A 14,316-nucleotide genomic window follows, 5' to 3' on the forward strand; every position below is an offset into this window, starting at 1 on the left:
ACTTATTCAGAAGGTCAAGTTACCCATAGTTCATAATTTAAAACATTGGACTTCCTTATGACAGACATTCCTTTTAAAAAGAAACTCAATTATGTATGCTAAAAATATTTAAGCATACATTGTGTCCTAGTTCATAATTCCATTACCATTATTTCTGAAATGAAGATTCAAAAGACATTTTAAAAAAGCTTTCTTCCAATTATCCAAAAGAAAGGAAAATAGAAATATTTTTAACATCTTCGAATGTGCCATTTATTTTTCTTGGCCCACATCAAGACTTTATTTCCATTGAGAATGACAACAAAATTTTTCAGAAATGATCAGACACTAGGGCCAGACCAAATGGAAATTTGTCCTAAGTCTGTCAATCTCACCTGCAAGAAGCGGTCACCCTCCTTGAAGAGGAAGTGATCATCAATGAGCTTCTGCTGGACTTCCTTGGTCATGCCCTTGAGGGGGTAGAAGTTACCCTTGAGCTCTCCACCAAGCCCGCAGAGGGTTGTGGAAACCTTCTCCATCATTTCATTGTACTGGGCCTGGGTGAGGCAGGGGTTGAATGGGTAGCCCTCCATGGAGCGACCACAGCGCACACGGGTTGAAATCACATACTCGCCCTGAAAGCATTGGTGAATTTTATTTTGAAACATGTGATCATTTTGTGAATGCCAAAATTATGTAAAAACATATTTGTGTGTATTTATATCATTTCAAAAAAACAAAGCATTTCTGATAAGCAACTCTTAGTTCACATTTTTAGCAATGGAAGACCAGAAAAAGGTAAATTCTTTTCCAAACACCTGATATGGAAGAGATTCACTGTATTACATTTATTCATAGATCTCACTAAAACCATAAGTTTTTAAATACTCTTTTAACAGAAAAGAGTTTAACAACTGTATTAGATGCGAGATTTTTGCAGGAGAAAAATTACTCCCCTTGGCCAGGATTCCAAATCAAATCTAATATTTTAGGACTATTTACTTCTTTCTGTTATTTATTTAAGTAAAAAGATCCATAAAACAAGAATTGCAACCTTATTATACAATTTGTTTTTTCAATAAATAATTTAACTCAGCCACAAGTAGTAAATATCTAACTTTAATACACTTGTTAAATGATTAATACAGAGGAAACCATTCATTCAAGAAGGTAGCTACTGACAGAATAAATTTCCATTTTCTTTGGTAGCATAAAAATTATCAGTGGAAGGGTTCCACAAAAAACATCATCTATCATTATCTATCAACTTATTTTTATAGCAAATTTCAGAGCATCTGAATATTAATATCAACAATATTTTTGTAACTGGAATGACTAAAAAGAATGTCATGCACGGATGTGTAGATATGTATTAATGGACCAAGCATAATGTTATGTTAGAGTATTAGTGATATTAAATAGCTTAAACAATAAGTGAATGAGCTACATTCAATCCTCAATGTAATAATTTTGGAGGAACACAAACCAGCATCTTCTAAAACTTGTTAATTCACTAATCGTCCCATCATTTTCACAATTTATAATAATGGAAACAATCGACTATTTTTCCCTGGATGGAAAAAATTAGAGATCCAATTTTTAAGTGATTAGCTACAATAAATCCAGGTCAAAACATGTTGCAAAAATCTTTAGCAAGTCAGCAAGGCAGATATGATTAAGGACCTCAAAGTAATTTTGTTGTTAGCATAGCTATCTTTTTGAATTGTGGTGCATCAGCACACTGCATATACCACACTAGGGTGGGGGGCAGGCAACAGTACAATGGCATATGTACAGCTAATATTTTCATATTCTTTAAAAGCTCCATTGCCAAATGACATAATTTGGATCAGTTATAGACTTTTTACATCTCCCTTTTAAAATTTTGAAAGTTATGTATTTCCCTTGAACAGAGGGTAATGAAGATCAAATTCAGAACTTACAGCTGGGTCAAGGTTGCCCATGGTGTCGACATCTCCCCAGTTCTTAGGTGGGTGCTTATCGGTCTTCTTGAATCCACCATGGTAGTCTTCAATGATGGGGTCAAAGATGTCAGCAAACACGGTGTATGCCTCAGCATCAGGGGCATAGATACCAACACCAGAGTCGTGGTTCTCAAGACCTATTATGAATGAGTAAAAATTGCAATTTAATTAGAAGAAATTTTGCAAGTGCTAACGTAATATAATTAGACTTTCTAATCTAACATTTGAGATTAAAATTCAAAGATATTACTAAATCAATATTTACTATTAGGATTATTTCATGATAGAACTTTTTGGTTGTTGTTTTACCAACTATTTCTCACACATCAGCCCCAGTTTAATGGTAGATCAAGCCTTCTAGTTGATAAGTATAATACATAACTCACCAATGCAACAGGAAAATGCAAAATAGCTCAATAATGCAATGAAAATTAAAACTTTTCCATAGGTAAGGTGCCAATAAGTTCCAATCTTTATTCTCATTAAGCTCCCCTGTTCACACAGGGGAGTTTAATGCTGAACTGCTATAGTATGGATTTTCCTTGAATCTTAGGGTACCAAATGAAGAAAAATGCCCAAATATCAAAATTAAGGACTAACATCAAAACATAAGTTTTTTCATTCAATATAAAAATACTTGAAACTGATTCTAGAAACTATCAAGCCTCACTTATACAAGTAAACACAAAGTAACATTTTATCTAAAGGTATTTCATAGAAATTATGAAAATAAATGTTGACAACTACAGACACATCAACCATGACTTGACTCTCTCCATTTATATACAAATATCCTTCAATTTATTAAGAAAGCATTATGGCATTTTATCATTTTTTTAAATCAATTAACACCCTTCAAAGTTTTAAACAAAATTGTACATTAATTCTTTTTATTCGCACCTTTACATTATTATATGATTATATAAATGCATGGGAAGAATTGGTATGCTGCAATACATTCCCAACTATGAAACAAAATTCTTTCATTTTATGACCAAAACTTAAATGAAACAATAAAAAATTAAAAATGAACAATGTAGTAATTGTGTTGTTGAATTTCCATGAGAAAGATTCCATCTATATGGAACGTGTTACAAATATTTCCTTTCCTTGTTTTGCTGACTTAGTATTTTTACAAAATGTGTTCAACTTGAATATCCACCTACATCATTTTTGTGGGTTACATATTCACTGAAACTCAATCAAGGATGAGTTGGTTTTCCCTTTTCAAATAATAAAATATTCAATTCAAATTTTACCTTTCTCACGTTTGCATAAGTCAAGGAAGATGTGTCTTAGGAGGACTTATTCACTTGATGAGCCAAAGAACAAGCTGTTGAATGACCTTTTCACAATCAAAATTCTGTTTTGTTCTATTTAAATGTTGTTATATTTTTTAGCAACACAATTATATATAAAAAAATCCTGTTCCTTTTTCTTGTGTCGTTTTAAATGCTAGCCAACAAGTTAATCGCTGAATGGTTTTTAAAAAGAGGTGTAGTTAGTTTTCCATCTGAAAAATTAAGTACATAAATATACACACACTAAAAAAGTGATTCCACCCTCTGACAGTATGATATCCTACAATTACGTTCAGCTTAATGTCATAATTCATAACGCTTTCAGGATCAACCGGGTTTTCAATTACCCGAGGAACTTAGACACTCTTTTCCACACAATTGGTAGTCTGACCATACACAAAAAAACCCAATGGAGTGACCAGTGGGTGGCCAAACTAAAATAAAAACTATTTTTCAAGTTTTAAATGGGAAAAGGATTAATGTGGCCCTCCTCTTCCCCTAGCATTTCTGGCTCCCTTAATTTCTTTGTCTAAGCACGCCTATTAGGGCATGACGTCTCCAAAAAGCATCTCGGGAAATAAAGTAAGTGGCCTTCAAATCCTATAAATGTAAAACATGGAAACTCCAGTCTATTTTTCCTCCATCACTTAAAGTGAAAATAGAATAAAGAAGACGCCTCTTGCTTAGATAAAACACTACTCCGGTGACACGCTCCAGTGAGGTAAGCGAAATATTTTGAAAGACCGGAAGAAGTCAGTCAAATTCAGATGTCACCACGCTAATTTGTATAGATTGTGCAGCACACGAAGCCTCCAGTCCATATCCATTCTCATATTCTCAATAATAAACCTCCACGCCATAAGCGATTTGTTACGCGGTTCTAGTGCATTACTGAACATAGGCAGCTAATCAAACCCCAATCATTCAACGACAGCAGTCGAAAACCACAAAACGGTGGTAAAAGGTCATCTCTTCAATCCAGCGTCAGAGGAAGTTCTTTGTTGCTTATTTCTATTCATCCGCATTCAACCAATTATTACGTAAATACTGTGATAGCTAATTGGTACGGTGTGCTGAATGCTTTAGTTTCACGAGCATTTACCTTTTAATTTGTCTAGTGCGAGTAATTACAGGCGTAAAAAGATAGTAAGAATGCAAATAATGGGGATGATTAGCCTTAAATATCAATTTACGGATAAGTATGCAACAATTTTTCCGGGGTGGTCGTTTTCTTGCTTCTCCTATGGCCGCAAATACACGCAAAATCTCGTTTTTGTCCGCTGTTTGGCGAAAATAGACTTTTCTTCAAATGGCATCAGACAAGATGTTAGGGTTGTTTGTGAAGGAGAATGTAGAGGCACCACCTTTTCCACCAAACACTACTCCGGAGAAAGGTCCTTCTTTCAAATGCGGTTAATGGCATTTCAGTGAAAAATACGATAGCGAAATAGCAGGCCACCTAGCAATCTTGACCACGGTACTCTCATTTACTGTATAAGCCTTCGCTGTCATAGCGTGGATTTTACGAGCAGCACCGTCAACAAAATGTAAAAAAATTCACACTTTATTTTTTTAAACGCGGCCTGGGTTTCGACGTTGGACGTCATCATCAGGTCCTTATCACATCAGGTCATCATCACCTGATGATGATGTACAACGTCGAAACTAAGATCGTGTTCAAAATAACGTGCGAGAGGAATCACAAGGTTATTTAATTCATTTCAATATGTTGTGTAAATTCCATTAAGTTATGCCTGAGACAACAAATATAACTAAGGTGATAGGTAAAATCACTCCCAATCAAAAATCAAAACCAACTGGATCGGGGTTCGGCATTCCAGGATGAAGGACGCCGCATTGACTTTCACCACTTCGGGTAGCCCTCGTGAAGATGACATCACATACGAATCGACCGTGACAACCATGAGGTTAAGGAGAAAGGGGAAATAGCGAGTGAAAGGTTTCCTTCCTCTGCCGACAAAAATAACTTTGAAACGAAAGGACATGGACATCTTACGGACGGACGGAAAAGGCAGGCCAAAACAGACTGCTCCAGGCGTGAAAATTTGAGCAAGGCTAAGTTAACACATTTATGCACAGCCCTTTTCGTTTATTTTCCCTCTACCAATTTTCATTTGGATTCAGCTATATATACATTTCATTGATTTGAGGCATTTATTACCAAGATTGAGTTGATCATAGAAGGTTCAAATATTTAAGTTTTAAAATCGTAACGATAGCGAATATTATTTATTAGATGACTACGAGTGTGCCTTCCCAAAGCTGCTTTTATCACATCATTGATAATTATTGACTGGACACTGGCTGATATGCCTGTGACGTTTTACAGCGAAGAATATAAATCAATGATAAAAGACACATAAAACTTTTTAACTGCCGATGGTCGCTTTCTTATCGAGAAATTTGTCACACTCCTCCATTTTCAGTGGAAATAATATTAAACGGAGTCCTGCATGCTTCCCTAACCTCCAACAATCATAATTTCATTAGCTAAGTATTTTCAAATTGCTAGCGTATTAACACGCTCTTTTGCCTACGCTCGGAATCTTTTCCTGTTATTATGGGCATTTATGATAATAAGCGCTAATTGATTACTTTACGGCCGACTATTGTTTTACTATGCATTCTCCAGCGCTTCTTTAGCCTGATTAAATCTCTAGTTTTTAATGGTAAGATACGATGTGTACAAATTATATTTATCACGTGAATAATGAGATTATACATTTATAATTTCCAAAAGGGGAATTTAAATTTATTTAGTTATAATTTGAAAGTGGGTCCTCCACCAACGAGCCAATGAGCGAAACGGAATGCCACTCTCGATTAAACTTTTAAAAAGCCGAGATAAAAGACGTTTGCATGTCATCTCTCAAGATACTACGAACGCGACTTTTATTTCCCAACGTGAAAGAGTGACCGGGAAGTGAGTATGAAGCGAACCGCAGTGAATGAAGGCAACGCGATCCCCGCGCGACTTTCGCGCGGCAGGGAAAAAGGAAACTGCAGACATGGGGAGGAGGCGTGAGGAAAAGGAGCAACGGTGCAGGAGAGCGGACGTTGAAAGGCGACACCAGGTCACCTGACCCACCTCAACAGGGTCTTGAACCGGGAATCATCGAACAAAGAGTGGGTGCATTCACACTTCCTACGCTTGCTGCGCCGACCCCATTCTTACCCCATCTATCGTGCAACTGCACGCGCATGCATTCGGAAAAAAAACCGGCTGAAACAAGAGCTCGAGTCTATCACTTCCCAGTGACATCCACTTTCGAAATGGATGGAGGCCTGAGCTGACACTTGCAAGGCGAAGGAAATTTTGCTGGGACCGCACTATCCGCGCGCCTGGCTATATACGTTTCAAGTTCGGCACGCACTGACATGAAATGACCTCAATGCAGCCCATGGAACCCACGTCCGAGGCAACTTAACGTCATCCTGCATATTTCCCCCAATTTCTCGCTTCCTTACAACTTGGCACTTCTTTCGCACTTGCACACGCATAAATTAGCACTTGCGTCGAATAAGCACGCCATCACGTAATTAATGAAAGGAAGCCACGTAGGCAGCCAATAAATACGGGAACTTATTTTTATCCTAAATTTATACGAAATTGAACTCACCACACCTACCATTGAAGGGAAAATTTATTAAAATCTGTTTAATTTCATCAGTTAAGGCTGAACAGCTTCTTGCAAGGAAAATACAGTGCGCTATTTCAAAACTTGTTAGGAGAAGGCATAAAGTAAGATTTTCATGCACAATTTGAATTGCACAAAATATTTACAAGCAACAGTAAGCCTACCACTCCAAGATTCTACATCACGAAAATTAAAAATTTTTGGAACAACATTTGAGATCTCGATTCAATTTTTGTAATGTAATAGGAAGTATATTAAAATAAAAGTAAAATGCTGTAAATAGCTGAAAATAACATCTCTTTCACGCACAGGAAGTGCTGCAGGTTCCTCCTGAAAAAACTGTACCTGCAAATTACTACCTCTACTTAGTGTGTCCTAAGGATTAAATCATTGAAGTATACGCAATAGAATAGTAACATTTTCTGTCCCAAAGCGCTTTCTCTACGTAGGTACTCTGCCACTCACAATTTCAGGGGAAATACTGCCGATAAATATTAAAACAGATATCACATTCATTAAATAGTAAAATTTTCTAAGTCATTATATTTGACAATAACCTTTCATAGATGTGCCCTATCTAACAATGTTACAGTCGTACCAATACCAAACAAACGATTGAATCCATCTCGAGGTATAATTTTTACCGCTCACACCTGAATAGGAAATGAATATGCTACTGACGAAGGGCTGGATCTTTATATGCTCACTGTACTTCCTTTGACGCGCGGTCACTGTGTATACTGGTCAATTCCTGCCTTCACGAGACTCCATACTCATGACACTAGCGTTGGGCAATAATAGATCCACATTTGAATTTCACGCTTTTTGTACCCCTGCATATGCTGAAGTAGTCGTGGAGTACTTCCGCATGCGTTCCACGTCACACATAGTTACATCTTCCGCACGAGGAAAAGGAAATATGAAGCAGCCCGCGACCGAAACTCCCGCCAGCTAGTCAACGAGATTACTACGCAAAACAACCCGCCGGCACGAGGCGCATACGTCCTCCCAAGAGAGGCGCAATGACGAGAGACGACGGCAAGCCTTTAAGGCATTTCCCGCAGTGGACCGCGCCGGAGCCCGCCCATCACATTGTTCAATTGTTCCCGTCGCCGACCTCGCCCACACCCCGTTCAATCATCTCTCTCCCGCCACCGGCGGCTTATTCCCACATAAACGAGACAGGGATTCGATCGGCCGGAGAGCATTCTCCCCGTCTTATTCCCCTGGACGTCCCGGTAAACGGCAATTTCCTCCCAGTCCCCCTTTACCCCCGCCCGACGAGTGAGAGGGAATTTGCCGGTTCCCCATTGATCGTCGGCCACCGCGTCCGTCCCAGCCCCCCCCCCCCCCATCTCCCTCGCCACTGACCTCGCAACGGCCGCTCAATGGCGTTTCAAATGTAGACGCCCGCACGCGGTTAAAGGGATTGGTGCACCCTCTTAAGGGTGCCATTGAGTGGAGGCAGATAACGAGATGGGAGAGGACTGTAGGATTAGAATTCCACCAGCATTAAGAAAAAGTAATACAGGCCGACGGTGTCTATGACGAGGATTTTAAAAAATAATTGACGAAGAAACGTTCAGAAATAAAAAGAATCCACGAAGAACTCTACGAAACCTCCCCGAGAGGAGCACACGAGTGCATGGGGAATTATTTCGTCCCTCTCGATGCACGCACGCCTAAAAGGCTCGCGGAAAAGGATCGATCACTTGGCTGGAAAGGAGAGGGGGTGAGGGAAGGGGGGATGGTGGAGAAGAGAAAGAAAGAGAACCCTGGGAAGAAAGGGATATGGAGGGAAAGGATTGGGGGAGAGCTTTGGAGAAAGGGGTGGGCAGGATTCCGGGAGGGTCGGGTAGACTGGATGCTGGGAAATAAGTCTGGATGCGGGGAGTGGACGGGAGGGAGGGGTTGAGGGGAAACTGGGGGAGAGGGCCCTTCTCACAGGGCAGGGGGTGGAAACAGCCAGGGGGCGAGGGAGGGGGCCAGACCACGGCGGATGTGTCGGATCTCCATGGGACTCAGGTGAGCTTTGTCGCTTGTAAAGAGAAGTCTGGGCGGAGAGAGGGAGTTGGGTGTAGTGTGGATGGGGACGAAGTGGGGGGGAGGAAGGATGGGGAGCGGGTGGGATTAGGGTGTGGAGGACACAAGAGAGCGAAGCACACCGAATGAAACGCGGATTTAAAATGAAAAATAAGTCCACGAGGCACAGGGGAAGCGAATGATCGTCGCATGAACGGTTTGATAAAAGAGATTTTGCAGGGATGAGGGCCGGAAGTCAAATTCGACGGATGTCACCACGTGCGCGTGCTTAAATCGACGGAGGCCAAGTGAGACACGCGGGAGGCGGAAATTGTTTTTCGTCTTCATTTTTATATTTTATTAATATTGTCACGCATTCAATTAGATGGAAATAGGATTTCATTTTTTTTCGACGAGTTTCGCCGAAGGAATTATGGCTTAATATACAATAATTTACAAGCACTACTCCAAACACACAAAATACTTGGGCCTGTTAAAGAAAAAAGGGCCCGTTCAATTTCTCTGCTTGTCTCCCATTTGATTTGCAACAATATTTTGCGTTCCGCATGAACTAGATTCAATTTTCATGCCCCACTCAGGAAATTAAAATCAAGATTCCATTATTTAATTTTCTCCGGATTCCTTGTGATATTCGGTGCTGAATTAGAAAATTAAAATCAAGATTCCATTATTTTAATCCAATTCAGCACCGAATATCACAAGGAATCCGGAGAAAAATATCTGTGAAAACTCAAGAATTACTTCCCTAAATAGACGTCGGCGTATGAAATTTGACCATTGTTTGACAAATGTGAAAATCAATTGAAATGAACACGTCATGGATGTAGTATCGGATGGCACCCTCCCCTTTAAGTGCATATAGAACCGAAGCAATAACTTCGACTCATGGAACTTTACCAATGGTTAGCGTGCAATTCGTTCCAGATTATGAGCTTTTCCGCGAGCCTAGGTGAGGAATCACTTTAGGATTTGGTGAACAAAAGAGGATATATATAAACCGCCACCATATTTGAAAATGTGAATTTATTATTTCTCACGCAAGTCAATGAAAACCCAAACGGCTATGATTAAATTTTTTAGCATCTCAATAATTATAGGCATAGTGAAATATACGAAAGGATGTTCCTCATATATTGATTCCATAAATTATAGAAATAGCCACAGAACCAATTATACTGAACATGCAACATGACAGCATTCTAACTTTTAAAAAAATATTGTGTGTTGGTACATATTAAGACTAAAAATTAAGAAAACATGGGATGAAACTAATATCAGAATATGGGTTATGCTATTTGCTAACGGTTCTCGTTGGTAAATAGAGTAAGCCCTGGGTGATAGGTTAATCTTATCATGAAAAAACCTCCAGAAAAGACAAGTAGAACCGGCGAGGTTAGTCCGGTTGGGTTAAGTGCTCGTCAGTCAGCGAACCGAAAGGTTGCGGATTTGACACCCTCCCCTCCCTCGGAGATGGATTTAATGTTGCACCGATGATGACCCAATCAAATTGCTATGACCATCAGAGAATTAAAAAACACATTTACTTAAAAAGCAAGCAATGAAGTGTAAAAAAGGTCTGCGAATGTTAGATTTTGTACTGGTCAAATTAAGCTTTTCGGATATTTCGTAAGTGGATTCCTGAACGATCGTTATGAAGAAGCCTTCCCACCATTTTGTTAATATTATGAAGACGGAAAAGAGGCTAATCGATTGCTTTGGACTTAATTTATTATCGATGGAACTTCTTCCTGATTAAGACGAAATAAATGTTTCGTCAATCGAGGCAAAAATTGATTACACGACGCTTATTTTGTTTCCTCGATATTTGATGAACTATAGATAGCTATTGTATTCTTGGCTAAGTGGCTTCCACGTTGCGGTATTTTGGCATCGATATTAAAATACTGTAGGCATGATACATCCTAAAAAAATTAATATTACATTTTTAATGACAGCAATACAAGCATACTAAGGGGAGAAACATCTATAAAAAAGAATTGCTTTACAGCAACATTATGACGGGATACGACGGAAGTAATTGCGTGATATGATTCGAAGGCGACTACAGAAGCTGCTTCGGTAAATGCATATTCAGGAAATAATCAACTGAACGACGCAAGGGGCGAGAGGGTGGGCGAAAGGAAATGCGAAGGGTGAGAATGATAATTTCGGCGGTGGTTCAGTGAGTCAAGTCGAACCTATACCTCTCATAATCAATACGCGCCACTGGCCTGGCACTCCATAGCACCCCTCTCTCCACAACTCAACCCTTCCGCTCAAACCTTTTCGCCCCATGCTCACTCTTCCCATTCTCTCCCCCGCTCCTCACCCGGCCCGCTCCGCTCGCTCGTCTTTTTACGCCGCCTCGGCCCGAATTCAACGCTCGAGTCCACCCCCCTCTCTCGCTTGAGGAGCGCGCTAAGACGGATGCTGGCAGTTAAAAAAGATTTGTAACGCCGCAAAGATTCCGAATCAGACGTTTAACCATTAATTATTCCATTCTATAGATTATAGTCCTCGTCCTGAAAGCACCTTAAATTCGTCCGTACATGCTTCGAAACAGATTCGTGGTATTTACTTCTACCATTACTTACGTGCATCTTAAGTTACCCATACTTCCGTTTATTGAAACTCCCCTCGAGTAATTATCGATTCCCCCGCCAAGACATTGCTTTTATTTGGCAGCCTCGATTCAACTTCCTTTCAAGAATTAGCGTGAAACCTTGACTCGGATTTCCGATGGTAAAAATATAATTTTGACGTGAACCATACGGCTTTGAGTTTTTTCTGGATTCAATTGATATAGATATTTAAAACTTTTCTCTCCATGGAAAACATATCATTCAATACGAGACGGGGTTCTACACCTATGAAAGCTAGAGAGAAAAAAAGATGGCGACAATGCCATCGTGGTCGGCATCTTTGTCTTATATCGCCATGGCTGTAATGTGACAAAATCGACACGAGTACCGCCTAATGCAAGACGAAGACTCGATGGTATTTAGTTAATTTGCGACATGTTCCCATGGCGCCGTACTTAATAAATGATTACTAAATCGGTGAATTCGAACCACCAGAGCGAGTGCGGGCTGCGCGCAAGTTTCTAAGAGCTCTGGCAAGCAAATGGAAATTCGCTTCGCAAAGTAGCGCGAACCGAGTGAGCGATGTGAGGTATGATTGGATGAAGCAAGGCGAATTGTACCATGTATTGGGCGAGAGGATGGGAAGGGGGGGGGGAAAGTAGGCGACTAAAATCGATCTAATTGAAGGGGCTAATATCACGGCCCAACTCGAGAATTAGAACTAACAAGCGAAATCCGCTAACCTATGTTCAACTCCCGTATTTTTTTTATTTTGTATTAGCGAGTGCATCACCAACATCACGCGAGCGTGCTCGAATTTCCAGGAGGCTGACACGCGGCAACGGCGCGTCTGGACGTGTTCACTCGGAGGGTTTGGGGCGATGGGGGGGAGACGTGAGGAGCGTCCACGTGCAGTCCTTATAATTATGGACCTCCCCCTTCGCGTTCACATTCGTTCACTCGCGGGGATTTTCCCTACGGAAGCTCGTTCATGACTGAAAGGGATGGATCCCTCGTTCCTGTCCTCCCGCTTATTTCAACTCTTCGGCCACCATCTACAGCGGACATGAACGCACAGGAAGTGACGTTTTCGACCTATTACGCTCCATCGATCGTAGGCTAATCCTTCGTTACCTGTTGGACGTGAGTATTACTTACCCTTCTTCAATGCCCGTAAGTTGTGTGTTTAATTAATCAACCTGTGAGTAATAAAGCGACGAATGGATTTCAACTCGCAACAAAGCCCTTGAATTCGATGAAGGGGCGAATTAGAGCGAGCAATGCCATGTGGATAAGTGCCACATTTCTCCTCCTTGGGTGAGGTCGACCAAACTCGACGATTTTATTTGACGAGGCGTATTTAGTTTTGATTATTAAACCGAAATTTTGCGATGCTTCCATTAGCTTGAGGAATAATTTAAACCAATAAAAACTTATAATACAACGCCTAGAACGCTTGTTTACCACCGGCTCTGGTGTGGACTCATGCCAAAGTCATCAAAATGGATGCGTGTATCACGAACGTGATGCGTATTACGAGATTCCGGTCAAGGACTTCCGTTACCGAAATGCCCTTAATAAACCAAATCCTACTAATTGAAACGTAAGAGGATTGTGTCTAGTTCACGGCTTAGAGATAACCTTGCGAGTGAGTCATGCTGAATTTGGGAGCCCAAATTGATTTAATTAACGGTTTCAGTACAATTCGGAGGGTATCGAAGTCACGCAGCTCCAGAGGAAGCTCCGGCTTTTTTAGTTTCGGATCTATCTTCGAGGTGTTATCCTCGGTCCAATTTTTATTTCATCCTTTCATAGATAGCTGATTTTTGTGAAGGCGAATCGTCCCCTTGAATAATTGAAAATATATTTCCGTTTTCCAGCGAAATCCCTGAAAAACGAAACAATTGCAGAGAAAAAAATTATACCCTACACATACACGATAGAAACAACCGCGAGAAATAACTACAATTCTTCTCAGTTCGATTCTTCAGTCAGAGCCACTCAGGTCAGAATTTGTTGTAAGAAATGACTGCAGACAATTATTATCTTAGGAGATTATAACGCAAACGTAATTAATTGATAACGATTTTTGAACGAGGGCGATCTCTTCCTCGTTCTGTCTCCGCTCCCCACACTCTACCCCGCTTATCTCTCCTCAGGATCCTAGGCGTGCCATCCGGGGCAGTACACGGAATGTGCCTCAGAGATCGTGGCGCCGTATGTCACCAGATGAAGCAGGCAGATAGGCTCTCACGCTAAAAACTCCCTAGATAGGACTCACTCGGGCCAAGATACGTATCCGCTCCCTGAAATATGGCCTAGTTTTAAGTGCTGATACTAAGAATCCCTATCTGAAAAGCATACTTAATTCCGAGAGTACAGTCTCAGTTATGGAATTAGTCTGACGAAGTTCATTCAGCATGACTGGAAGAAGTTTAATCAGAAAATTAGGATCCGTTCTTTCAAGAGATTTTACGTCAGGAGTCCAGATTGTTTTAAAATCGGTTGACCTTTGCTTACGATAACAATTAACGGTTTCCGGATTTAGAAATTGTACCAATCGCCGTCCTTTTCGGGAAACTACGGGAAGTTGAGGGAAAAATCAAAGATGAAATAAATCGCATGCCATTAACGGAATTATTTTTCCAACAATTCTATTGTAAATTACTACCTAGGTAAATATTCTCTTAAAGAGTTTATATATTAGGCCAACTGACGTCTCACGAGTTCCAGTAAGACGATGCAATGTCATCATGCCTATAGACAT

At 40.4% G+C, this 14,316-nt stretch overlaps 1 protein-coding gene across 1 annotated transcript in view; it reads right to left on the reverse strand.

Annotated features, from left to right (window-relative positions):
• Argk1 (Arginine kinase 1) overlaps window positions 1-14,316 on the reverse strand; it is a 47,100-nt gene that overhangs the window by 2,637 nt on the left and 30,147 nt on the right. Inside the window, exons 3-4 of the mRNA XM_071585709.1 lie at window positions 1,923-2,101; window positions 375-614 (exon numbers count right to left, since the gene is read on the reverse strand). Of these exons, the coding sequence (XP_071441810.1) occupies window positions 375-614; window positions 1,923-2,101 (419 nt within the window). The remainder of the gene's footprint in view (window positions 1-374; window positions 615-1,922; window positions 2,102-14,316) is intronic.

This window comes from Hetaerina americana, unplaced genomic scaffold (assembly GCF_022747635.1).
Source record: "Hetaerina americana unplaced genomic scaffold, ioHetAmer1.1.p SCAF_2, whole genome shotgun sequence".
NCBI lineage: Eukaryota > Metazoa > Arthropoda > Insecta > Odonata > Calopterygidae > Hetaerina > Hetaerina americana.